Source organism: Neopsephotus bourkii, unplaced genomic scaffold, assembly GCF_033783945.1.
Source record: "Neopsephotus bourkii isolate Nb327-2 ecotype Australia unplaced genomic scaffold, CSIRO-AGI_Nbou_v1 NB_1663, whole genome shotgun sequence".
Taxonomy (NCBI): domain Eukaryota; kingdom Metazoa; phylum Chordata; class Aves; order Psittaciformes; family Psittacidae; genus Neopsephotus; species Neopsephotus bourkii.
In genome coordinates this window covers 5312026-5338380 of record NW_026902137.1, presented here as the reverse complement: position 1 = coordinate 5338380, position 26355 = coordinate 5312026, and the positions used below count along the sequence as shown (strand labels likewise).

The following is a 26355-nucleotide window of genomic DNA, read 5'->3' as shown; positions in this document are numbered from 1 at the left end:
TGTAGGAGCTTTTGCCGCCTCCATGTCCCTCTGTTCTCCTTGGTCCCTGAAAAACGTACGAGCTCAGAAAGGGGCTGATGGAAAGTACCGTCTGGTTACTGGGGAAAAAGTTTAGGGAGGAGAAAAAATCTTTTGTTCTGTGTTGTCTTTGCTGCTTGCCTCAGTCTGGTCACCTGTAAACAGGGTTCTAGTATTTGCTGTGCCCCAACCCACTACTAAAAAGCTTACTTTTTAGTATTTAACACTTCAGTATTATTTTGCTGCTTTGTTGGAAGCATCTGCTGAAGAGCACAGTGTTCCTACTGCTATGTGATTATTTTATCGTGGTAAAATACTGTCCAGGTCATTTGCTCATAGTTGCTGCCTCTGGTTGTGAAGCTGCCTGTTATCCCTGGAGTAAGCCAAGCCCAGCGCTAAGCTGATGTGCTCTGTGCAGGTCCTAAGACTATGGGAAGGACATAGGGAAGATGATTCATGCGGATTTCTTAGCCCATCTACAGAGAGTGACATCATTTCCCTCTTCTTATATTGCAGCTCCATCTGGGGAACAGTTCTAGTTCATCTCTGGCTTGATGGTATTCCTCTAGTTCTAGTTCATCTCTTTGGCTTGGTGGTAAACGTGTTGGAAGGGCTGAGATGCACATGCAAATACACTGAAAAATTAAAGCACATCTGAAAAACTTCTGGAAGGCTTTGTCCATGTGTTAATCAGAATGCTTCTACTTTTTCTGTCCATCCCTTTGATTTACTAAAAAGATATAATTTGTGCTGGAGTGTCAGATTCAAGGGAGTGAAATGAGCCAGGTTCTCAAAAAACCATAAAATGGCTTTTCTCAGAACATGGAAAGAAACTGTATTTTAAACAAGTAACACTTTTAGGCTCATTTAACTTGTGCTTTCGGAGCTCTTGGTGTTACTTCACAATTATGAATACTCAAATTTTATTTTTGCTTAGTTATTTTAAGGGCAGCTTTGATTTGTGAGTTTTAGTATATTTATCTGATACAAAAAAACTATTAAGGAAACACAGCAAAGTACTCCTGAGACTGCAGTGCAGCCACTAGGGTTAGCAGCACTGCGTTTGCACCTCACTGCAAGAGCTCGTCAGTGTATCTCCTACAAAGATCTGTGGTGCTGAAATCCACATTTAGTTTTGTTGAGTGGCTGTCAATAGCAGCGAATTGTTTCAATGTTTGCTTGCATTGTGCGTATCAGCTTTGCAGGAGCTGTTAAAAAAATTACACTGGGGTTTTGTGAAAACACCTGAACCACTCGTTCTGCTTCATCCCTTCTTGTGGGGTCTGGCAGTGGGTTGCTGACTGTGTTGTCATTGGGAATTTATCCACTAGCTGCAACAGAGCCAGTTCACCCTTAAAAATCCTCTGTCCTAAAGAGGATATCTCTGTAACTTAGGCAGTACTACTGCTAATATAAGGCCAGAAAGCAAAACAAAACTAAACCCAACAACCTGAATTCCTAAATGAATTTTAAAACTTACAGCTCTTCCAGTATCAAGTTCATTTTATTAATCAAATATTCTAATTTGTCAAAGAAAATCTTTCTGGATTTGTTCTGCTTTTTCAGTTTTACAGTTAATTTTGGTCTACCTCTGGCACGTCCTAGTGCGCTTCTGTAACTTCCAAGGGTTCTTGCCCTGAAATTTATGGATATGTTTTTACTGAAGCACAGTTTGCTTGTGTCGCAGACAGTACATCTATAAACAAAAGAGTTCCACTTATGCCTATTAGCACTTTCAGATGTTGTATTTTGACATATAAATTATTTGTGTACATTCTAAAGTGCAGTTTTAGGTGATCAAATGGCACAAGGTTACTATACCTAGATGATGCTAGGAACCAAGAAGATTATGGCAGTTATTTTTCTTCTGTTCCTTGCCAGTTCTACCCTGTCTTTCACTGAAGCTAAAAACAATTTGATAGAATTGAATCTTTTAATAAAAACTTTAAATTCTTGCACATGAATTTTCAACTGTCCCATTATGGGACAGTTAGAATTATACTCCCATGACAGCAAAATTATTAACTCAGAATCTCTGGCAGTTATAAAGAATTATGATTGTCTGCCAGCAAGATACAGCAGCCTTCACAAAAAGAGGCATCATTTGGACTTTTTCACTTCCAGAACTAGCAGTCAATAAAGTTGTAGATTAAAGAAAGTCCAGTAAAGAAAACACATAGTGAAACTAGGAAGCTTGGAATGTAGTATTCTTCTTTAACAAGTTATTTCATATATTGATATTACATTTCAGGTTATGTCCAAGAGGAAGATTTAAAGGAAGAGGAAGATATAAAGGAGGAGGAAGAAGATGATGATGACAACAATTCAACTGCTCAGCTCCAGGGCAGCAATGACACTGGCACGGATGAGGAACATGAAGCGGGTCCTGAGCAGAAAGGGAACTTCAGTTACCAGAATTCCCCTGTCAGTCATGTATCTAACCAGGATGCTGAAAACGAATCACTACTAAGTGACGGTAGTGACCATGTGGCAGATATTAAAAGTATTTGCTCTAGAGAGCCACAGGACCCCAAAACCAGCAGCCATCCCAAAACCCAGAATGAAGCACACAATTGCATGGATAAAATGACAGCGGTCTATGCCAACATACTGTCGGACTCTTATTGGACAGGCTTAGGGCTGGGTTTCAAATTGTCTAACTCTGAAAAGAGGAGTTGTGACAACAGAAATGGAGGGAACAAAGCTGATTTTGATTGGCACCAAGATGCACTGTCCAAAAGCTTACAGCAGAATTTACCTTCCAGACCTGTCTCAAAACCCAACCTGTTCAGCTCAGTCCAGCTCTACAGGCAGAGCAGCAAAATGTGTGGAACTGTGTTCACGGGTGCCAGCCGGTTTCGGTGCCGGCAGTGCAGTGCTGCCTACGACACTCTGGTAGAACTGACAGTTCATATGAATGAGACAGGTCACTACCAAGATGACAACCATAAAAAGGACAAGCACAGACCTACCAGCTATTCAAAGCCCCGAAAAAGGGCTTTCCAGGACATGGACAAGGAAGATGCACAAAAAGTTCTGAAATGTATGTTCTGTGGTGACTCTTTCGATTCCCTTCAAGACCTGAGTGTTCATATGATAAAAACAAAACATTACCAAAAAGTGCCTTTGAAGGAGCCGGTACCAACCATTTCTTCAAAACTGGTCACTCCAGCAAAGAAACGTGTGTTTGATGTTAACAGGCCTTGTTCCCCCGATTCCACGACGGGGTCTTTCTCAGATACTTTTTCTCCTCAGAAGAATGCGAACCTGCAGTTATCATCTAACAACCGCTATGGCTACCAGAATGGTGCCAGCTATACGTGGCAGTTCGAGGCCTGCAAATCCCAGATTTTGAAGTGTATGGAATGTGGAAGTTCCCATGATACCTTGCAGCAGCTCACAACCCACATGATGGTCACTGGACATTTTTTGAAAGTCACAAGTTCAGCTTCAAAGAAAGGAAAGCAACTTGTTCTGGATCCTTTAGCTGTGGAAAAAATGCAATCACTGTCTGAAACACCTGCCAGTGACAGCCCGGTTTCAAAATCAACGAGTAAATCATCTGCAGAGTGCATAGCTCCCACCTCTGAACTAAAAAAAGAAAGTAAAAAAGATAAAGCTGATGATGCAAACAAAGATGAGAAAGCAGTAAAAACTGAGGAGTATGAAGACGCTCTACAGAAATCACTGGATCCGACAATGAAATACCAGTACCTCAGAGAAGAAGATTTAGAAGATGGTTCAAAGGGTGGTGGGGACATTTTAAAGTCCTTGGAGAACACTGTCACAACAGCCATCAATAAAGCTCAAAATGGAGCTCCTAGCTGGAGTGCATATCCCAGCATCCATGCAGCTTATCAGCTCTCAGAAGGAGCTAAGCCATCTTTGCCTGTGGGTTCCCAAGTACTGCAAATCAGGCCAACTATCACCAATAAACTGAGGCCCATAGCTCCGAAGTGGAAGGTCATGCCTCTGGTCCCTATCTCAGCAAATGTGGCCCAGTGCACTCAAGTGAAGAAGGAAACTGATGACAAGGAGGAGGTACAAAAGGACTATGCTAAAGAGAGTATCCAAGCTGAGCCTGCCTCAGTCAACCAGAGCGAGAGAGAACCTCTCCTCAAATCTGAAGCCTCTGTGGAGCCAAAAAAGACAGAACCATGTCCCTTGAAAGAAGAAGACAAAATTAAAGAGGACAGTGGAAAAGAAAAAACACTCCTCAAGGAAACAACAGTAGCTTCCCTTAGTAATGGTTGTGCTGCTGCCAACCATTCGTCAGACCTGCCGTGTGTCAACCCCCTCAGTGCGCTGCAGTCAGTGCTGAATAACCACTTGGGCAAAGCCACTGAGCCTTTACAGCCTCAATCCAGCTGCAGCCCCAGCTCTAGCACAATTTCTATGTTCCACAAAAGTAATCTAAATATGATGGAGAAGCCAGTTTTATCTCCAGCTCCAACACCACCAAAGCCTGCAAGTGTATCCAGGCACTATTTATTTGAAAACAATGATCAGCCTATTGACCTGACCAAATCCAAAGGCAAGAAAGCTGAGTCACCTCAAGCACAATCTTGTACTTCTCCACCTCAAAAACATGCTCTGTCCGACATCGCTGACATGGTCAAAGTTCTTCCCAAAGCTACTACACCAAAACCTGCGGCATCTTCTAGGATCCCATCTATGAAATTGGAAATAGATGTCCGACGCTTTGAGGATGTCTCAACAGAAGTCTCCACTCTGCATAAAAGGAAGGGCAGACAGTCAAACTGGAATCCTCAACATCTTCTCATTTTGCAAGCTCAGTTTGCTTCCAGCCTCTTCCAGACATCTGAAGGTAAATATTTATTATCAGACCTAGGCCCACAAGAGCGCATGCAGATTTCCAAATTTACTGGACTGTCAATGACCACCATCAGCCACTGGTTGGCAAATGTCAAGTATCAACTTAGGAAAACCGGAGGAACAAAGTTCTTGAAAAACATGGACAAAGGACATCCAGTCTTTTATTGCAGCGACTGTGCATCTCAGTTTCGAACCCCATCTACTTACATTAGCCACTTAGAATCTCACCTAGGTTTCCAAATGAAAGACATGAACAGGCTGGCTGTGGAGCAGCAAACCAAGGTAGAGCAAGAAATCTCCAGAGTTTCAGTTCAAAGATCTCCTGAAACAATAGCTGGAGAAGAGGACACAGACTCTAAGTTCAAATGTAAGTTGTGCTGTCGGACATTTGCGAGCAAACATGCAGTAAAACTTCATCTAAGCAAAACACACAGCAAGTCACCAGAACACCATTCACAATTTGTAGCAGAAGTGGATGAAGAATAACTCTTAAGGTATGCATGCTCTATAGCGAGTTTTAATTTCATCATTTTAAGGAGGCTTCGTAAGACATTTGTACTTTCTTAAATGCAGGAAAACAGTATAAAATGCATAATGTACTCCTGCTTCATTCATCTAATTGCATGTACATATCCATTTTATGATGTTTTCAAGAAGAGAGCTTGGTAAATGCATAACCACATTGCCCTAAATAGAGAAGCTGCTTCTTATTAGTATTTTCAAAATAGCTGTTTTCCCAGGTCTCACTCTCCTTTTTGTTTCTAAGAATTTGTTTTCACATCCTATGCACTTCAGCACAGAATGCAACAATTAAATGCTACTCTTTGCAATAAGAATGGAAAATGTGGGGAAAAAAAGCACTGAAAACCAAAAGGCTATTAACCCTTTCAGTGCTAACACACCAGTAAATCTGATTTTGATAGGAGAAAAGACAACTCAAATGTCAAATTAGCAAAATCTTAATTATTCTGAGTTTCTCATAATCTCACACCCAGCCCCAAGAACCTACAAAGAACTCTGAAAAGTTAATGTCTAGAAGTTCAGTTATGCTTTTGTTGATTAATTGGAGATTCAGTTTTGTAAAATATTCTCATATTTTACATGTACTTAAACACTTACTATTGTGAGTGGCCTTTTTTGTCGCATCATTTTAACCCATCTCTCCATCATTCCTTTTTTAATCTTTTGAGATGTTTGACTATATTTTATTTCATGTTGGTGGGAGCACTTGTCAATCCATAAACGTCCCTGACTCCAGTGCAAGTTCTTGTGTAACCTGGGGGGGGGTGTTAATGCTTAACTGAGAAAGCAGATATTTTTTTTACAAGCTTAATATTTCAAAGACCTGTATGTAGGATACTTCTACGTTAGTGTTGCTATTTTTTTGCTGCAAGATACACCAATTGCCACAACCAATGTTTATAACATGTAATGTAATATTCAAATGACACACAGTTTTTGCATTTTTAATTTTACTTGATTCACAAACTTGAATATTCTTGATTTAAATAAATATGCAGAACGTCAACTAAAAAGTCCAAATAGAAGTTTTTTTCTTCTAATGAGTTTATTTCCAGGAAGACTCTGTTAGTCATTCCCAACAATTTCTCCAGCAGACTCAGACTCTGCTTCTCCTCACAAAATAATCATGTGCAGATTCAGATTTTCTCCAGTGTGTTCATTACTTGAATAACATTTGGGAAATGAATTTGTCAGACAGTCAAAATTAAAGACGTGTTGTGAGTTGTCACTTACGCCACCTGCTATTGTGGCTATTCTCTGGCTAATTGAGGGTGCAGCACTTTGAGGCTGAATACCCGTTTGTGTGAAGATTTCACATTTGTTTGCTGCAAATATTCATGAAGCTTTAGAAACACTTTCTGTGTACAGAGCCGGCACAAGGACTATGCGTCACTTAGGCTCCATTAAAAAGGCTACTTTTGAATAATTTAAGCCACTAATCAAAGGGTTACTTTGGGATGGGTAATAGAAGCTATTACTATAGAGTATAACGTCAGTATTTGAGTGCAGTAAGATTTAAGTTTTGCATACATCTTGTACGTGCTGTCTGCATTTGACTAGATTTATGCTTTCTGCATATTTTAGCCAGCAAAATTCTGTCTAACTCAGAAAGAGTTTGTTTTCTAAATAGGGCTAATACCTGTAAGTTTCTATTTTGGAATTTTTAACCTAACATTGAAACTCAATTATTGTTCTTTGTTTTTTTTTGACCGCTCAAAATCAACATACCTGACAAAATATCAGCAGACTATAAGAGACTGGTTAGGAAAAATATACCATACTTTGTTTCCTTTGCCATCAGTTAACGATTATTGAGACTCTGACATTCATAGTTTTCACACAAGAGATATTAGAGCAAACCAATAATTTGGGTACTATCAAACAAAAGCTATCTGCCAAATATATTAATGTAACAGTTATTTTGGCACATTCATGGCTTAATACATGACAAATGTTTCTGATTTGGTCTTAAAAGCACCGTATTATTACAAAGAGGCAAACCAAACACCCACCTTTATAAACACGTTACTATTTCTGAGGATTTGGGGAACAAATACAAAGGAAAAAAAATCTCCAAGGGGGAAAAAAAAAAAAAAAAAGAAAGAGGTTTCTGCATTTCAAAAACCTGCACAAGCACATTGTGGGTTTTATTCAGGTGATATGTAACTACATAAATAAGGTAGTGTCCTTCCTGCCTTTGGGTGCAGAGAAATTGCTGTCCTCTTAATACTCATCCATTTCTAATTTATATCAAGATGCAGGTTGTATCTTACCTTTGAAAAAATATGTTTAAATTGCAATGACAGAGTGATAGCACTGTTATCTGGAACTATAATTTTAGTTGGTATGCATCATAGCACAAATTGTTTGAAATGATGGGGTATTTTGGATAGCATTGTAAAGATTTTATTACACTTTTAGAGCCGTAAGCCTACTGAAGTTCTGACTGTGTAAGAAGTGTGGAGGCCAGAGCTTATTCATATGGTTTCTCCCCGAGATCTGCAAGGAGACTAGATCAAATAACAGGGATTTTCAGGGTTTAATTATTCTTACCATGTTATTTTGAAGATCGAGTATACATTTGAGCAATAACATAGAGGAGAGTGCAGTATTTAGAGACAAGATATATAAAGTATACTGAGATTCTTAAAATGCGCACATACATTTGTGTTTACTTCTAGGCATCATTGTAGTGAAATAGAAATAAAAATAGAGAAAATATATGGAAATAAATGGAAATAAACCAGTGGAAAGAATACTCAAAGCACAGAAATACATAAAATACTTTCTGTATTTTGATGACATTTACTATTAAAGGTTATATTTTAAAATGTTAGCTGTCATTAAAAATATACATGAATAATCTGCATTAGTACTCTAGAAAAATGTGTTATGTTTATAGATTTATTTTTAAGACCTCTGTGAGGCTGTTTATAAGAAATTTGCTATAAATTCTTCTTAAGTGTAAAGACATATATATCTGCTTTATATTTATCTTTGGTGTTTTCCTGAATTCTAACTGATATGGCTTTAGTAATACAATGTAAGATTTGTGTCATATAAAACAATCAGATGTCTCTATTCTCTTTCATTTAACCTGCTTCAAACTCGTTTTTTATTGCTATTCTTCAAAGAAAACCCTGGAACATTAAGGAACATGGGTTTAATTAGAAGTAATTTGTTTGTTAACTTATACCTTTGAAGAACGTTTGTTCATTTTTTCCAACGAAATTAGAATTTTTATGTTGTCCTGTGAAGAAAAAAACCTGACAAGGCAGAATCGTATTTCTCATTTTCAAGTCAGGTGGTGCTGGCTATAAACAGGTCAGTAACTGAGGCTCTCTCCTGTCTTATCTACAACTTCTTGTAGAAATGAGTCTCTATAGACTCAAATTATGAACTTAATTGGGGAGATTTCTTTTACAAAAGACCCTGCTAAGTAAACAAGCAGCTACCTGAGATGAACTAATTTGAAAGTAAGGCTGCTGCAAAACAAAAAAATGAGTCATAATGATAAACAGTTTTTCTCTCTGTCTCCTCCTTTGTCTTTTTTTAACCATCAAGTTTAAAGCTTCTACAGTGCTTTTTTTCTACTTATAGGAGACAACTGACATTCTGTGGTAAATGGAAGAAAGAGCAGAGCAGAACTGAAAATCCTCTAATGCACTGACACTAACTTGCCCTCTATTGTTGAAAATGAGCAGGCAATCATGATTGTTCATCAAATGGCTCCTAATGCAGTTAAAGCATTCAGCTATAATTTCTCCTTGCATTTATAATTACTGTCATAGACTGCACACCTCAGTGAGCAGATTAAAGCTATAAACTATTTAGCCGTAGCTTTAAGATGAGGAACTTGATTTGTCTGGCAGCAGTTATTTGTTAGAGAGCTTGACACTTCACATAAAAATGACTCAACTTGATGAAGAACAATGCAGTTTAAGCAATGCAGTGATTTTAAATCAGTCATTATACCACGCCCTGTAAGAATTGCAAAGCAATTTGTTAAATGATATATAGGACTCGTAGATAACTGTATGTGTTAAGTATACCAAAATAGAAGATTTTTTTCTTCTGTGGATTTTATTTTCTCATCACTCTGAAACAGTAGGAGCTGCTCTGAACATCATGTTCCACTATTAGCCAATATAGGCATTAACATGGGCAAGGACAATTGTGTGAATTAGTAGTCCCAAACCATGTTTTAGAGAATTTAGCTTGCTCTTCATCTTTCATTTCTTCTTAGCAACAAACATTAACAACTAAGGGACCCTTTCAGGAGAATCAGACATGCTGGGACGCAGCTGCCTGCAGTTGTGTCCACCACAACTTGTAAGCAGAATTTACCAGCAAAACTGAGGGTTCTGCTCACCATGTCATCAGCCAGAAAGAGAAGGTTCATTGCAATGAGAGCTATGATTGTTCAGTTTGAATGGGACTTTTCTGACATCATCGTGTTGGAAAATGACTTCTTAATGGTAAAAAAAAAAAAATCAGTGAGGAAGTCCTATTTTAAAACAGACTTTTGTTAGGATAAAGTAGTTAAAATAGCTGAGCATCATGAAGGAAAGAAGAGGAGACAGGGGAAAGGTCTTTCACCTGTGCTGGAAGGGAGACACAGAGCCCATCCTCAACAAGGAACTACCTCCAACTTATCACTCCTCTCTCAAAATAGTCCTATTCTGATGAAGCCTCAGCTCTCTATATCTGAAATCTACCACTGTTTCCCCAGTGTTAGATTGGGACTTATTTATTTATTTAATTTAATTTAGCATTTTTAAATCTTCAACGTTTTCCTGGACAGCATTTTTTCAATCTAGCAACACTCCTTTTAAAACCAATGATATTGTGCTCTTGGCTTCCTTGAGAGCAGGATCAGGCCAGTTGATACATCAGAGTGTGTCAGCACAGATATATCAGTGTAGATCTACTTGCTTTTTATGAATAGTACAGGTTGCTATTAAGATCAGTATTATTTAACATTGCACTAGCACATCCAGCCCTCTAGGTCAGCCCATATTGTTTCTAGGCTCTGTATAGGCATACTGTATATGACAGTTCCTGCCCCCAGTAGGCAAGAACTCTTCTGCTCACAAAGAAACAGCAACTTTTAAGTATTTCAACCAGAATCTAACTGACCTTGAACAGCACCTATCTCCTCAATTATTCAGTATTCATAAGGATATAAAAATCTTGCTTTCTCCTTGCTGCATCTGATATTATTAAATGCTACAACCTTCATAATCTATAGCAGAACATTTTTACCCAGTGAGATTTCAAAGGGTATCAGTGTCTTATTTATATATTTTGCACCTCAGCAATCAAATCACAAAGATCAATAACAAAAGGAAAAGGCACGAGCAGTTTCCAGCCCTCAAAAGCACCTTTCAATAAAAATAATGTAATTTAGCAGGATGATCACTCAGTGCAAATATGATGGAGCACAGATGGAAAATGAGGAAAATTACAGATACGGTTTTATGGGAGGAGGAAAAGAGGAAGAGATTTTTCACTATTTATTGGGATAATGAACAGATAATTCATTCTTATTAAGTTGTAGTCTTCAAGCCTCATTCTGCCGTTTCTTCCCATCTTCTCAGTTCAGAACTGGGTATGTTTGTTCACCTAGGCAGGGCCTGTTGGCTGAGGAAGGATCAGGCCTTTACACTGGTTTTCACACATCAGCAGAGTCACACAGGATTTATACCAATGCAGCTCAACTCGGGACCCTGCCTGCGAGAAGAGGAATGAGGTAGAACAAGCAATGCTCAGCACAGAGCTTGCATCTGAAATGTGACGGTGTTTCTTTTTCAAGAGCATCTCACCTTCAGGAAAGGGGCAGCAGACCCTGGGTTTCCAGCCTGTGATAACATTAAGATACCACACCAGGCAGCAAGACCAGAGCCCCAGAGAGAGCCAAGGGGACTGCTGCTCACCCTGCCACCTCCCTGTGTCTGGAGAATCACGTTTTCCCAGGAGCCCAGGTGGCCAAACCCTTGAAGGTGTGAGGTGGCAGGAAAGGTTTCCCACACTCAGGTCTGCAAGAGGAATCCTGCTCTGGGTGCAATGTTGTCTCTAACAGCTTTCCCCCTGGTAGATGGACAGCTGGGGTGGCCGTGGGCATCAGGGGTTGAAGACAGAGAGAACAACAGCAGCTTCTGGAGTGAAGGGAAGGAGGGAGACATGGGGCCAGGAGGGGACTTGTTCATCCTAGTAAATTTACACAATTCCTTTATTAAAACAAAACAGTGCCTCCTCCCCTCCAAAATCCCTCCCTGCCAGCACTAAGCACTGGCTCTTCTGCCAGGGGTCAGCACATGCAGGAGTGGGGGAGGAAAGGATGGGGGAGTGGAGGACGTTGTCATGTCTAATGAATACCCTGAATGTATCGAGATATATATTTTTTTCATTTCAGAAAAGGTTCCATTAAGAGGGAGACAGCCCTAACATGTGCTTTGGCCCCTCATCAGATTTATGAGTATTTGCTCTGCTCTTTAATAGGAAACTCTGCAGCAACTGCCACCTTGCCTGCTCTCCCTGAGATACACAGTGGCTTCTCAGGGAAATGCACTTCATTATTAATGTGAATTTGTACGTTTTTATGACACTGCTTGGGGGAAGGGGCAGGCAGAGTTTTCCTGGTGATATATGCTCATTTCCAACCATTTATTGTCCCAGACAATCGAAGAACAATGATAAACATTGTTATGGAAAGTGGAGGGTGCTGCAGTGACGTTTTTGAAGGCAGAGGAGAGGTGGCTGGAGTGACTCTGATGTGGTTGTTTCCCTCCACTCCGCCTCCTCCACCAGCAGCGTAGTCTGCGTGGTATCAGCTGCTGCCTTCCCTCGTCTGCCTTTTCCAGGCCAGCCAAGACCATTTTCTTTGCTGCAACAGAGGGGGTATGGATGGAGGAGGAGGAGTTCATCCTTCAGGAAGCCTGTACTGCAGGGGATCGCAGGCCTCGGATGCTCAGAGACCCCATGTCCCTGTACTCCAGCAGTGTCTTCTCGATTTATCAAGTGACCAGCATGGAAACACTGTACACACAGCAGCTGCAAGGCAAAGAAGGCCAGGATAAGAAAGGCAAGAGTATGGGGACATGGTTTATGAGGGCATTCTCAGCATCCTCCATTTTCCCTTTCTACTGCCACACTCATCCATGATTAACACAACTGTGAAAGAGCTCCAGTGGGTGATGAAAACAGTGGGGTTGGGCTGCACTGGAGAACCAAAAAAGTTCAGCATTCAAGCTCACCTGCAATAGACTGATCAGGAAGGCCATGACCTCCACATGCTCTTTGTTCCCCTCTTCTCCCAGTAGTGCTCTGCACCGTCTGGTGAAGGTCAAGGTTGTGTTACACTGCCTGTGCCACACAGTCCTCCAAGCTCCAAAAGCCCCGGTGCCTGAGGAAGCTTCCCTGGTCCCTGTTGGGATATTTGCTCTCTGCATCACTGCCAGGCTGAGCTCTCTGTGCCGTGGAGCCCGTAGCCTCCAGCTATAAGTGAACGATTGCCATGTTTTGTGTTCATATTCTATTCCCTTGCCCTCAGTCTGCACAATCCTTTGTAACAGGAGATGTGCCCTACAGCTGAACACTGCTAAGGCTTTCTTTATGACATTTTGCTGCTCTTCTTTTAAAGCCGAGTAGTGGTGAGGTAAGAACATCAGAATAGCTGTCAAAGGTCCAAGTGTCCATCCTACCTATGACCAGTATGAGTGCAAGAACAGTACAGACACGTGGTGCCATTCCCAGAGCACACTCCCCAGCCTACAGATTTACACTTCAGGGACTTCTTCATCTGAAGGGGATTATTTCCCCCTGCTCCCAGAGCTGCAGAGGACATGTAAGAGGCCTTCCCCGATAGCTGCAGAAACTTAGGCACAACTGTGAGGCCTCTTGGGGTGAGCTCTGGAGCTGCCCCATCCCAAGGAGGGAGCAGAAGATGTACAAACCAGCCTGTGACAGGCCAGTTCTGAGCCTTCACCCTTGTTCTTCACACATGGCTAAGGAAGGAATCAATCACACACAGAGTGCAGAAGTGGTACCAAGCCCCCAGACCTAATGGCATTGCTCTTTATTCCATTCTCTGTTTGATTTTCCCTGGGAGTTTCCCATGGTGCAGTAAAAACACCATCCTCAAAAGATTTCTTTCTCAACTGTATGCAAAGCAGGACTTACAGTCTTACCTCAGAGCTTATGCTAGCATGGACCAGTAATTCAGAGGAGGCAAAACTGCTTGTTCTGTTGCACATGGATAAAACTATTTTGATCCCTTCTGGGTTTGCTTTCAGCTTTTCTAAACCTCCGACACACTCTGTATGCAGACAAAAGCATTTTTTCCATCTCCTCTTGGAGAAGTGTTGAAATTTCCAATGTGAAACTGCTGTTTTCATATTCATTTAACAAAACCTCACAAAGACTCCTTATTTCTGAAACCCCTCTGAGTTTATAACATAAATCACACAGATTACTTGGAATTATCTATGCCAATGCATGTAACCAATACCCTGGTGCAGTGAACAGCTGCTAGTAGATATCTCCACCACACTGAGGCACCTCTCCCACTTCTCTGTTATTTCAAGGCAAGGTTTAGAAGAACCCTTCTGTTCAGTTCCTGTCGCTACCTTCTGCTGCTCTCCATGCGAGGTTCCTGCAGCCACATGTGCATTGGTGCTTCAAGCACAACAATGCCTACACAACACTGACTATTTCTGGGGGGCAAGACAAGTTGCAGGCACTGATCAATGTTGGGACCACATCCTCATGGCTACCAACTTTCTTTGTAGGTCCATTAAAAAGACTGACATTGCCTTTGATCCACCTTATGAGCTACATCCCAATGGACATCATGGAAGAAGAATCCCTCTAGGATGTGACAGTACTGTGGCTTGTTTCTGCCTGTGTTCATGTGAAGTGAACATGCTGCTCTTCCACTGCAGAAGGGCAAATTTTATATTTCCTTCATGCTCATTCAGCTCAGGGGCAAACACCTGCATATGGATCAGTATTCAGTGAAGCTCACTCTAGACTAGACCTGCACAGATAGGCTGTGGGTGGGCTTCCAGTTCAGTAATTCACTTCCTTCTATAATCCTATGCAGCCTTAATCTGTTGGCCTTGGTTTCTTACTGTGCAAGACCGAGGTTTGTCATTTAGGGGGAAAAACGATGGAGGAGGTAATTCTGTTTATTTGGTCAGTGTTTTTCTAAAACATTGCTTGTGCATAATTCCTGGAATTATGTGGTGGCCTTTTTCTATAAATCACAAATGCACACAAAAAAAAAAAAAAAGAAAACCTCTCAGTATTTTTCCAAAGAGATTAGGGTGAAAGTTCCTACATTCACTCATATTTCATGTCTGGAAAAAAATATCAACAAGAGTGATAAGTATAGCCAAAATTAGTGTAAAAGCACACCCTGTCATTTGTTTTCCATGTGCCATATGTTTTCTGAATCCTGCACCTCCCACATACAAATTGCATGCAATAATGTGGGGTGCACACATTACTCAGGATTATTTAGTTAAGCCCTGCCTATACGGAGGGAATTAACTTAGACAAAGTCAAGCCACTGTGCTTTGTTTCAGTTTTTTTTTGCTTATTCTGGATTCATAGAGTAGAAAATTAAAGATCCCACTGTGCCAGGCTTCATGTCATTTGGTTTTAATTTAATTCATCTCTTCGGTTCTCCCTGTTTCTCCTTCTCTTTGAGTATTATCAGTAGGTGGTCCAAGCATCAACCAGAAGATTTACTGGCAAGACTGAAAGTATGAATACTACGAACACATTGTTTTTCCAATATGATTTAATGACCTTTTTGGCATTCCCATGGCTGTTGAAATCTTCCATAATAATTCCCTTTGGCAGCCAAAGCTCCTGTTGATCAGGTGAAAGCTGATGCAAATGTCAAATGTCAATAAATTTGTAATCCATAAATGAAATACTTAGTGCTGGAGTGAGACAATGTTAAACAGAGTGCAGCAGGAGACACCTAGGATATGAGCTACATCTTCTTATGGTGAATAGAAAACAAACAGGAAAGGAATGCCGCCTCCAAAACCTCTCCATAGCCAAGGTCTTTCCCTTCTCCATGCTTCCTGTTCTCCCTGCATGCTTTCTGGATTGATGAGCTTTGCCAAAGTAGTCTTTATGGCTTGCATTTGACAGAGCCAAGTCTGGTGATGCAGGTTCCGTCCCTTGTTCTGCTTTTGACTCATCGTGTGAGGTTAAGATTTAACTTCTCTGTTTCTAAAGGAGCTCTTCACAGTTCAGAGGTTTCAGAGGCTTCAGAGTTTGATCCTGGAAATTATTAGTTATGCAAGATATTCCAGTAAATTAACAAGACCACTTATATAACTTAGGTGTTGCTGGAATGAGTCATGGCTCATTTATAGTTTTAAGATGCTTGGGAAGGGCGAGCCATGTACGAAGCCTGGTTTTATATACAATAAAGACATAAGAACAATCACATAATTTCCCAGGAGATTTTCTTAAGGGCCCTTCACTTTGACCTTTGGCTCTGAAAAGCTCCAGTTTGTTTGACATTGAAAAAAAAGCAAATGTGGGAATGCAGTGCCATGAGCATTTGCACTTTGAGCATGCTGGGGCGGAACACAGCTGAACTGGAAAAGGCTGCAACAGCTAATGTACGGGGGAAATATAACAGAGGCATTTACTTAATAACTCAACTAATTCCTTTAGCTCACCTTGTAGGGATTTAACCTTTGAATGAGAGAGTCCCTAGTTCAAAATCCTGTGTCTCCTCTGTCCTCATGTTAATTTTTAAATTATATATCATTGTTGAGAGGCCCTTGTGTTGATCATTACAGGCTATTTTTCATGTCTAAAATGGGGAATTATAACTGAACATTAGCTACTGGCTATAAATCACATGGAACAAAGTGACATCTGCATCTACTCAGTAACAAGAGTGGGAGAATTGTAACTTACTTAAAACGAAACAGGAAAGAGTACACAAGTTCAGTAGGAGAGCTAATTGTGACCTGAGAAAACCAATGGTTCCTCCAAATGTGTGATGCTCTGGAGTCCCATTCTCTGGAGCTCTCCACAGCCAGTGTTATAAGTACACAGTCACGATAGGAGCTAAGTCAATCTGGAGGGCAAAAGTAGAGCTGGAAGCTATTTCACCTCCCCTGCAAAGCCACCTAGCATGATGTAGTCATGCTGGGCCAGGGTTGGGGTAAGGGAGAGCCTTTTCAGAGCCTGGAAATAGTACTTGTCTCTTTTGCTCTCCCCATCACCATCCTCCATCAGCAGGTGTGAGTGAGCAGTGACCACAATTCCCTTTCCCTGGGATATGTTTTTATGTCTATTGTAGCTTAAGGCCAGGTGAGGAGGCAGCATAAGGCTGTTAACAGAGCAATTATTGAGGCTGCTGCTACAGGCTGAACAGCTCCCACTCTGCTTCTCAGCTCACAGGGCAGGAAACTCAGTGCTGCCTTTCTGAAAGTCCCATCGATATTACAGGGTTATCTTAAAAAACAACAAAATAAGCTGAGCATTTAAAGCATGGCCTCATTCTTGCATTTGTCTCTGCTGGACCTTCTTCCTTTTATTTTTCCCAGTCTTTTCACTTTGAAAGCTTTCAAGATCTTTTGTGTCCTCACTGGGGAAAGCGAGATCTACCTGTTGCCCTGTGTCACTGGAAATTATTTGGTACCTTTCTAAAAGAGATAATCCTGAACTCAGTGCAGCACCTTGCTGTTGGTTTTGGACCCTTATATATCAATAGCTTAAATTAAAAATAAACCAATTGCACGTATTTCAGCCTAAGATGCCAAGGGTCTCCCAGGATGTTTGGTGCTGCCTGTCTGTCCACAGTCTTCATTCTGGGGATCATACACCTTCATCTGTACAACACCAGACACCGAAGCTGCTTAACAAACTACCTGAACCAGGGACTTGGGATTAGTTCTCCCTGCAATGAAGGTCTCTTCTTAAAAGGAGCACAGAGCTCCACAAAAGAGATTTTCCTGAATTGAAAGCTTTAAACTTCTTTCATAACAGACAGTTAAGGAAGTTTTCACAGCTAGGCTGGCTCAGCATCCTGGCAGGATGCATTTGCTCAGGAGCTGCCACCAGGACAGAGGTACCAGGAATGTTTCTGCTGTTGTCTGGTGACTGATGCAAGATCCTTTTCTAATCCCTTACTCAGTGACAAGGAGGTGCAGTGTTTCCAGGATTAAATTCAATAGTCAATACTTTGTGTCCCTCACAGGTTCCTAATAAGCCATGGCCTTGCTCCAGCACTCCATCTCAGGCTTACTGTCAGTGGTCTTGCTGCAGTAGAGCTTTGTTCTGTTCCTGCAGTACCAAGAAATGGATTTCTTCTCCAGCACCAGTCTCTGAGTACCAGTAGGTGCTTTAGTGATTAGAGACAAACTTAAGAACATTCTTAAAAGCTTTGCAAAACAGAAGCTATGTGCTTTGTATTTCTTAGGCTGTTCAGCAGTAATTCAGACAGCTGAGAATTGTTGAGGACCTGGTCTGTTTAATTGTGTGTCTAAATCATATTTTCACCATGATTCAGAGGTACTAACATTATAGTCTACACAGAATGGCTTAGGTTATACAGTCAGATTCCTGCAGATGGTCAGTTTGTATCATAAAATATGAAATTGCAACTTACACTATAAAGCTATTGCCTCAAATTTATTATATATTTCAGCACAACAAGCAAATTCATACTAGATGCAGTATATGCCTGGACATTAATGAGAGCAGAGGATGAAATGCTCTCCTCCCAGCTCACTGGTACATGTTCCCTTCAGAGCAGAATTAGATCACCCCAAATCACCGAAGAAGAGGAAGTCACCAGGAGTGCAGTCCTGTGCAGTGCTGGGCTCCCCGGCTCCAGGGACATGGGAAGGACATCCCACCCCTTGGGGCACAAGGCCCCAGAACTGGCAGTTCTGCTCTATGTATCATGCATGCAAGAGCTGAGCTCTCAGCAAAATCTCTTTATTATTCGTCATAAAGAATCACAGCTGTGAGAAGTGAAGTAGGGAAGGAGAGTGGGAACAGGCAGGCACTTGGACCAATGTAAATCAAGAGTCACTCCACTGCAAGTCACTAAATTATGTTGTTGTCACTCAAACATCAGACCAGAATCAACCCCTTTACCTGCAATAGGTGAGTGAAATATCTTACAACTGTGTGTCCAGGAGCCTGCTAAGCTTCTTGCAGAGCTGCTGTCAGTACGCCCAGGGCAGAAGCATATTTTTTTTCTTCCTGTTGTACATAAGGGCTCTGCTGCAGCCGACAACATGAAATGTGTTAGTTCGGTTTGTTCAAAATGGAGTGTGTTTGTTAAGTGTTGCCTCTTTGATGTTGCGCTGCCATCTCCATCTTTGTCATCATTGCCCATCTTTTTCAATCTAATGAACTCAAACCATCAGTGCAACTTAAGTTCGGCTGTCTGTTCTTGCATAGTTAATATTAAAAATGTACTAACAGTGTGGCTGCGAAATCAAATTATGCACATAAATATGCTGGCATAGCAGAGGAGGCGGCAGAAGCTGAAGTTAGCAACATTGATGCCAGTTCACATTTGCAAATCAACCGTCAATCTGTCATTAAACATGTTATCAAATGATGATAAGTGTATGCTTCTTGCTTGCATTGGCGCGCTTATTCCCGATGTTGATGTGCATTAATGGGATAATGTGCATTAACATAGTCTTGCTTGGATGAACACAAAACATTTTTTATCCGTCTCAGTTTGTTTCCCCCTGTGGCCCCCAAGTAAGTGTTTTGTGTTATCAAATTGCCAAAAAATGGGAAAACACATTACTTTTAATTAGCAAAAATTTTGAGTCATTATTTTTTTTTTTAATTTTTATCCAGACTATCTCCTGTCTGTTGTCATGAGAGGTGGGGGGGACACAAAAACCTTTCCTCTGCTTTCTTTAAGTAAAACAATTAATGTCAGAAACTCAGAGACTGACCATTATGTGCTGTCTTAATGCACTGGCCTTTCATCTACAGTCCTTGCTTTTGACACGAGTGATGGTTTCAGTTCAGAGATATGAAAGGCAGGAAAGGAAACGATCTCAGGCATTCCCAGCCCGTTGTGTGGTGCCGCACTCAGACATGGCAAGCAGTTCTTGAGCTGGCTTCAGTTAACAGGTTTTCTTATGAGCTGGCAAAGGCTCTACCTAGAGATCAAATAAAAAGCTGAGAGTGGCTGCTCCAGGAGGGAACTGAGCTCCTTAAGGAACTTCCCATGCATTAGCCTGACTCCGTTATCCCATCCTGCAGGACCAGGACTACACTCAGGGTGCTGGCAAACTTCCAGGCAAATACAGAACAAGTCTTCATTGACAAGAACAAAAAATTATCAGCCCAAAGTGTGTTCCTGTCTCACCGGTTCAGCCAGCACAGTGCCCAGGATGTGAGGGCTCAGCTCAACACCTGCCCAGGGAAGGCTTCATTGCACTGGGAACGATGTGCACAAAAATGAATAATAGTATTTTTGTTTATTGATTCTATTTAGGATTGAGTTGTTTGTCCAGGTTTTGGGAAAAAAGGTGTGGTGGAACTGCACTGGAACAGGAAAAACACCCTTTGCACTTACGGGATTCTGAGGTTTTCAAACTCTTTTTAGTAAGTAAGTGAAGCAAGGTTCTTCCCACCCCTTGGAGAGCAGCTGTTCCTTTAAACCTTTCATATTTATGTAACAGGGGCAAAATAGTGATGGTCTACCCAGGATTCAGAGTAAAACAGTCACAGTAATGAGAAGCAATATGGATAATATCTGGTCCTGTTCAAAACACCAGGAATTCTTCCAGGAGTTTTACTAGAACTTTACCAGCAGTGTTATCAAATCAGCCTCAAGAGTTGCCTTAAAGGAAAGGCAATCACTTAAAGTGTTTTATATTTAGTTTATTAGCTAGAAAATAAAACTTCTTCTAAAACTTTTATGAAAGACATCATATTATTTATGTGTTTCTAAAATAGCAACATTTTATCATATAGTAGAAATGTTTATGAATTGCTCTTAGTCTCTGCTTATGACATCTAAACTCCAAGCATGGTTTGAGATTCATCTTTAATTTTAAAAAATAACTAGTACAATAATAAGCTTTTAGAAACTATGAACTTTATGGTAAATGGGTCAAACTTCTGATCACTCTTTCTTTTTCTCAAGCTAATAATGCCATTAACTTTAGGCATCCTATTTATGCCTCTGATTTCTATTATCAGGATGATTTAAAGGAAGAATAAAAAGAAATAATTATTGATTTTCTTTAAATTGTCTTGATTTTTTTTAAAGCCATCCATTGAATTTCTTATTATTTCTAAATTGTGGGTACATGAGCACAAGTTTCATGATCATAAAACTCTCAACAGCAGCAATTGTATTCCTGTTAACCCTAGCTTCAGTGAGCCCTCATGTTTTCCACTTCTAAACCAAAGAGCTTGTCTTCTAATACAAAGAACTTGAATTTTAAGTATATTTTCTATTACACATCCATTTCTGGCAGAATTTACCCAGCAACATTTCCTGTTTTTTACAGTTCTGTTGCTTTATGTTGCATCTACTCCATGAGCTACCTTGAAATTAACTTGTCAAACGTTCATCCTACTACTTAGGGAAGAGTCCTAATCAGATGAGTGGACCAATTTGTCATGACTTGGAGGAGAGGTATTAGAAATCAGATGGCATTAAAAAGGCTCACTTGAAGGCTGTATATGAAGGACTCCCGTAAGGCAGCTCAGGCTAGGCTCCTGTAAGAGGCTATTTGTATTGGAGGTGGCATTTGGAAAACTAGAGTGAGCAGCATGTCTCCGTCTCTCACTTTACACATGGACTTTTACCCCTTTAAAATACCTCCCTCAAAGGGAGATATATTAATAGGCCCTCAAAGGACTTTAGCACCAGGGTCCCATCTTTTGAGGCACTTGGCAAACAGCAGAACAAGGTGCAAAACTGTAGAAAACTGAACATTGCAAAACCGAACCCCAACTTGTATTATTGGCCATCTCATGCTACTATCTGTTGGAATTCTGCATCTGGATCTTATTTTTGCTACTTCAGCCAGTCTCTGCTTTAAACAGATGTATTAATCAGGTGCATTAATTTACCAGTCTTCATTAAGCAGTCTGAAACGGTGATATGCTGTGTTATTCCTCAGTATGCATATATCAAAGCAAATGTTGAATAAGGGATTAGCAGTCACAGAGTTACGCTATTCCTCCTCTATTCTCCCTGTCTTTATTCTTCGTACTCTATCTTGTTCTATTATCTTAGGCCTGACTTTGGAGTGTTTTCAGTTTTTGAAAATGGCAAGTAATTAGTCAATATGTTTACACCATATGTATCAAGCTCAATAAAGAGGCAACCATTGGCCTTTGTCATGGCACAGTAAGTGCTCGTTTTCTCAGCACTTCAAGTTACGCTGAGCGTGTGGTGAACGCCAAAGAATTTAATGAGGAATTTTACAATGAAACATTTGACATAATAATTCACAGTTCAGTGCAGTTCACAAATTTGGGGTGAGTTCCCGTTTAGGATGGCCTCTGTTTGTGCTGTTCACACTTAGAGCTCTTACACGAGCTGCTTCTCCCCTGCCTGGTGCCCTGTATGAGCAAAGAGCCTGTGCAAAGGGCAGGTAAATTGTTATGACTCAAAATGGTCCCGTTTTACATCTTCTTGGCACAGATGCTGTGTGCAACAAGGAACAATTCTTGAAACCCTCTTTCCCTTCCAGACTGGCTTTTTACTTACCCCAAGCCAGTTTAATGCATACTTTCCAGATAGACATTTTTGCTTTAAGGCTTCCACTATTGCTGACTGTTAACAATCTTAGAAAAAGGTCAAAATCTGATCTTAACACTGCTGATATGAAGTGGCATTTGCCCAGATTTTGCCATCTCCTGAGCAAAAATATGTCCAGTATTTTCTAGAGAGATATGGGATAGACAGCAGCCTTGCCTGGGCTGTTTTCCCCTCTTGAGAATATCAGTGATCTGTGGAACAGGTTTCTGCAGTCCCAGCTGGGTTTCTTCACATTTGCAGATGAAACATTTAAGCTAGGCTCAGTTCAGCGAGTTACATGTATTTTGTTTAACATTTTGGGGGGCGTACAACAAATAATAATGAATAAGAGTGACATACTGGTTTACTGCAGTCATGATTTAAGTTTATGTGGCATTGCTATTGAAGTCAATAGGGCTTTTTCCTGAGTATGTTTTGCAGGGTACAGTATCATTAAAATATGACAGTTAATAGTCTTGTTTATGTTATTATATTTAATGAATATATATATCAGTCTGTACATCAAAATCAGTTTTGTTTATACTCTTTAATTGTAGTCTTCTCTCCCCTAGAAGCATGCTATATCTTTTAATTTTATAATTATCCACTTTATTCATGTGTGACATTACAGAACTGCTGCTTATATCCTATGAGACATCCAAATGCAACAAATGGAAGACTGACAACCACTGGAAAATTCAGATCTGGATCTGAACCCAGCTCCATCTTTTCAAAATGCTCCACAATTTCAGATCCAAAGTCTTGGTTTGGGATGTTCAATAAAGGAGCAAGAGATGCAAAATAGGAGTCTAATTTATATAGCATCTCTTAACATGAATTGTCAGTAGGAATTTTACATAATCCTTCAACACTTAAACGTTGTTCTCTGTCTCTTGAGAGAGGCCTGAGCTCTAAACACAAAGAGGAAGCAGTTCTCACATTGCCCTTTCTGAAATTTTACAGAAAAGGAATTCAGGATTTATTGGGCTGTGGAGAGGGATCAGAAACATAAGCATGACTTTTTAGCCTAGTGGTTACAACACTTGGCTGGAAAGGACAAATGCCAGTCCATGCTCCAAGGGCTGTTTGTTTGAACTAAAGCCATGAGGCCAAATGCTTTTTTTACTCCCCAGAGTTCTGGGGAGTAAAACCTCAGGGTCTACCTGCACCCAGGTAAGCAACGCTTCCTAGGCAGCAGAATTTTGCCCATGCCTATTTCTTCTCTCTCAGTTTGAGATTTGCTTTTGTGAGACTTCCAAAGACCAAAAAGTGGTTGGAAAACATAGGTTTGAGTCCCCTACACCCTGGCTATGTGCTCCAAGCCCAAAGAAATCCGTAAGTCAAAGCAGAAGCGTTTTAGAAGAGCAAATTCTGATAGAATTTTTAAAGAAAGTCTACAATCCGCCTTCTTAGAAATCTCCTAGACTATGAATCCTGAAAGGTAGAATTGTTTTAGCAGGGTAGAAATAATAAAGTAGCTCTATTTCAGTTATAACTGAGTAGATTACCAAAATCCCAGAGAGATATACCCTACATTAAGGGATCAACCTTCTCTTAGCACCTTTCTGTTTTCCGGGTCTGACCATAGACAAACCCCTCAGAGCTTGATGAATTTCACAGGTTCCCTTCTGAGACATCCAACTTCTCCTAAGCCTGAAAGTTAACTCTGCTCGAAATATGCACTTTCCCAAGACTCAGTTACCCAGCCCCTGTGTCCGCTACTGCTGAGTGAAGGTGATTCCGTGCTTATTATCAGCACTCATTCCCTGGGGTGGCACTAATTACAAATCAGTCCAAGGTTTGGCATTGGAGGTGTAAATCAGCTGGGGGACAGTCAGCAAACTCTCATACCTTGTTGTGGAGCAAGGCTGTTAGATAAGAAGAGCATCCAACTCATAGATTGTATCCAATGACAAGCTTTCTTGTTTGGGATCTTTTGCCAAAGAGAATTACAGGGAAAAAAGCCAGAATGAAAAGTCTACAGGTATAGTAGTTATATTGTACAGGTTATGTTATCTAATCACTTGTATTACAGTGATGAAAAGTTCAGTAAAACACCCTGGGTGTTCCATGTGCACATATGAAGACAGTTTTCACAGGATTCTACATGTTCTCCTCTAAATTTTTCTTTTGTCTGTTGATGTAACAGAACAAATATTTACTGTGCGATGCTGTTTCCAAAGGTAGTACCTTCTTTTGGATCCAGCAGCCAAAGTGTGTGCAAAAGCAGGCTAGGGAAGGGGAACACTCAGGTATAAAACCATAGCCCAGAATAAATTGCTGTGATTACAAGAGAGCCGCTAGCAACAAGAGACATGTGCAGCCAGCTAGTAACAATAAAAAACTAAAGATGTTAAGTTTCACCAGCTACATAGGAAGTTTCTCAAAGCAGCATCTTTATTTAGTGTATTTTCCTTCTTCTTAATTAATTTATTTAGTTGCTGGGCAAGATTTCATCCCCTTCCATTTTGAAAACCTCCCTCACCTATCCGGTGTTTGAACTCAACTTCTAGTAAGTGCCCTCACAAAAGTCACCTCTAAGCAGTCATCTGAGGAAGGGAAAATCTGCTTCAGAGACTGATGCAGCCAGAGTGAATGCTTTTCTTAGTTAGCACTTGAAGAGGAACATATCATAATATTTAAACCAGTTTTGAAAACTTTCCATGAAAATAGGGGAAGGATAAAAAAACACACCACCCATAAACACTAGTTGAATACAGAGAGAGGCCAAAGAAAGTTCAGTTACCATAGAGATTATTACTGGCAATTGGTACTCAACAGCAGATTGGGATCTGTTACAATATTTTTATTAATCATTTCTCTTAATTGGTTATTTATATAATTTGGACCCATCCCTGTGCTGGGTCCAGATTTTACTCTTTACCTGTCACTCTTTCTGACATGTAGCAGTAATGACTGTGCCAAATATCAGGCATTTCCTCAATTTGTAAACATTAGCAGGGGTCATGAGTACAGAAAATACCACGTGGACAAGCCACTGTGCTTGTCTTTGGCTGGCAAAGGAGGAGGGAGAAGCATCACAAGCGCACTCAGGCTCCGCAAGGCTTCATCATAGGCATTCTTCCGTGCAAACCCTCATTGCTATTGTAATCGTGATGATTTTTGTAGCTACAGCAGAAAGGATGCAGAATGCCTTTTCCTCTTTCAGTTTTCCCTTGTGTATATCCAAGTCTAGTGGTTTAACACATGAGCATTCCAGTGCATAAATGGTAATTTAGGAAATAGCCTATTGTAAAGCCTTTCCCTCTCCTCCCTGTCTTCCCTTCCTCAAGATTCATCCTGTGTGTGCTGCAGAAACTGAAAACACCCATCCTTTTTATAGCCACTTCAGTGGATGTATCCTTAAGGGCTGATGTTAAGGGACGTTTATAATCAGTCAGCTTCTAAAAATTCCAGTCTTAATTTTTTAAGCACCCAGTCCTGTGTATACCCAATGTTAAATTGTTAAATGCATTTTTAAGTGCTGCTGGGTTTTGTTTGGTTTGGTGTTTTTTTTCTGCCACACCATTTGCCTTTAGGGATCTATTTTTTCAGGATGCCTGAGATCAGCCAGAGCCAACTGGGCTTTCATCCCCTTTCCCCCTCTCATCCCCAGCCTGTTACTCCCTACCTGTGTCTGCTGCATTTTGGGAGCAGGGGCACAGTGGAGCACAGCTGCAGGGAGGTGCCAAGCAGGAATCTGGCTACAGGGAGTGCTCTTAACTGCACCCTGTGAACGAAGTATATAAAAAAAGAGAGGGAGAAGTACATTGTTTTCGCCTCTAATCTCCTTTAGTTATCATGATCTCAAGGGTTATTTGGAATGATAGTAGGCACTGCATTTCAGATGGAAATGTGATTTTCCAAGCTGACGGTGTCACTTTAAGTAAACAAAGTTAATTCTGCTTCCTGCTATGCAAGGCCTAATCTCATTACCCAAACCACAAGTAGCATAACAGAAAATATTCCCATCTGTCAAAAGAACTTAAAATAAAGGTGGAAATGGTTTTTATGTTTTGTCCCTCTTCATTCCCCCAAATCCCTCAATGGATGTTAATTATCACATCAGATCTACTTAAACCTGTTCAGATCCCCCTGCCTCTGCCTGTGGTTCCTTTTTCATTTGATGTGCCTCTAGAATAATAATGTTTATGCTGCATCTTAGAGTTAATACTCAGTTTTGATGAACTGGAGCTACG

The 26355-nt window shown here is 40.6% G+C and overlaps 1 protein-coding gene across 2 annotated transcripts in view; it reads left to right on the top strand.

The window, feature by feature from the left end:
* The window catches only part of TSHZ2 (teashirt zinc finger homeobox 2), a 222711-nt gene that overhangs the window by 136002 nt on the left and 60354 nt on the right, over positions 1-26355 (top strand). The window contains exon 2 of one of the 2 annotated variants that reach the window (XM_061375446.1): positions 2270-5221. In XM_061375446.1, coding sequence (XP_061231430.1) covers positions 2270-5221 — 2952 coding nt within the window. Of the gene's footprint in view, positions 1-2269; positions 5349-26355 lie in introns of both variants that reach the window. The other variant, XM_061375445.1, reaches the window with a different exon arrangement.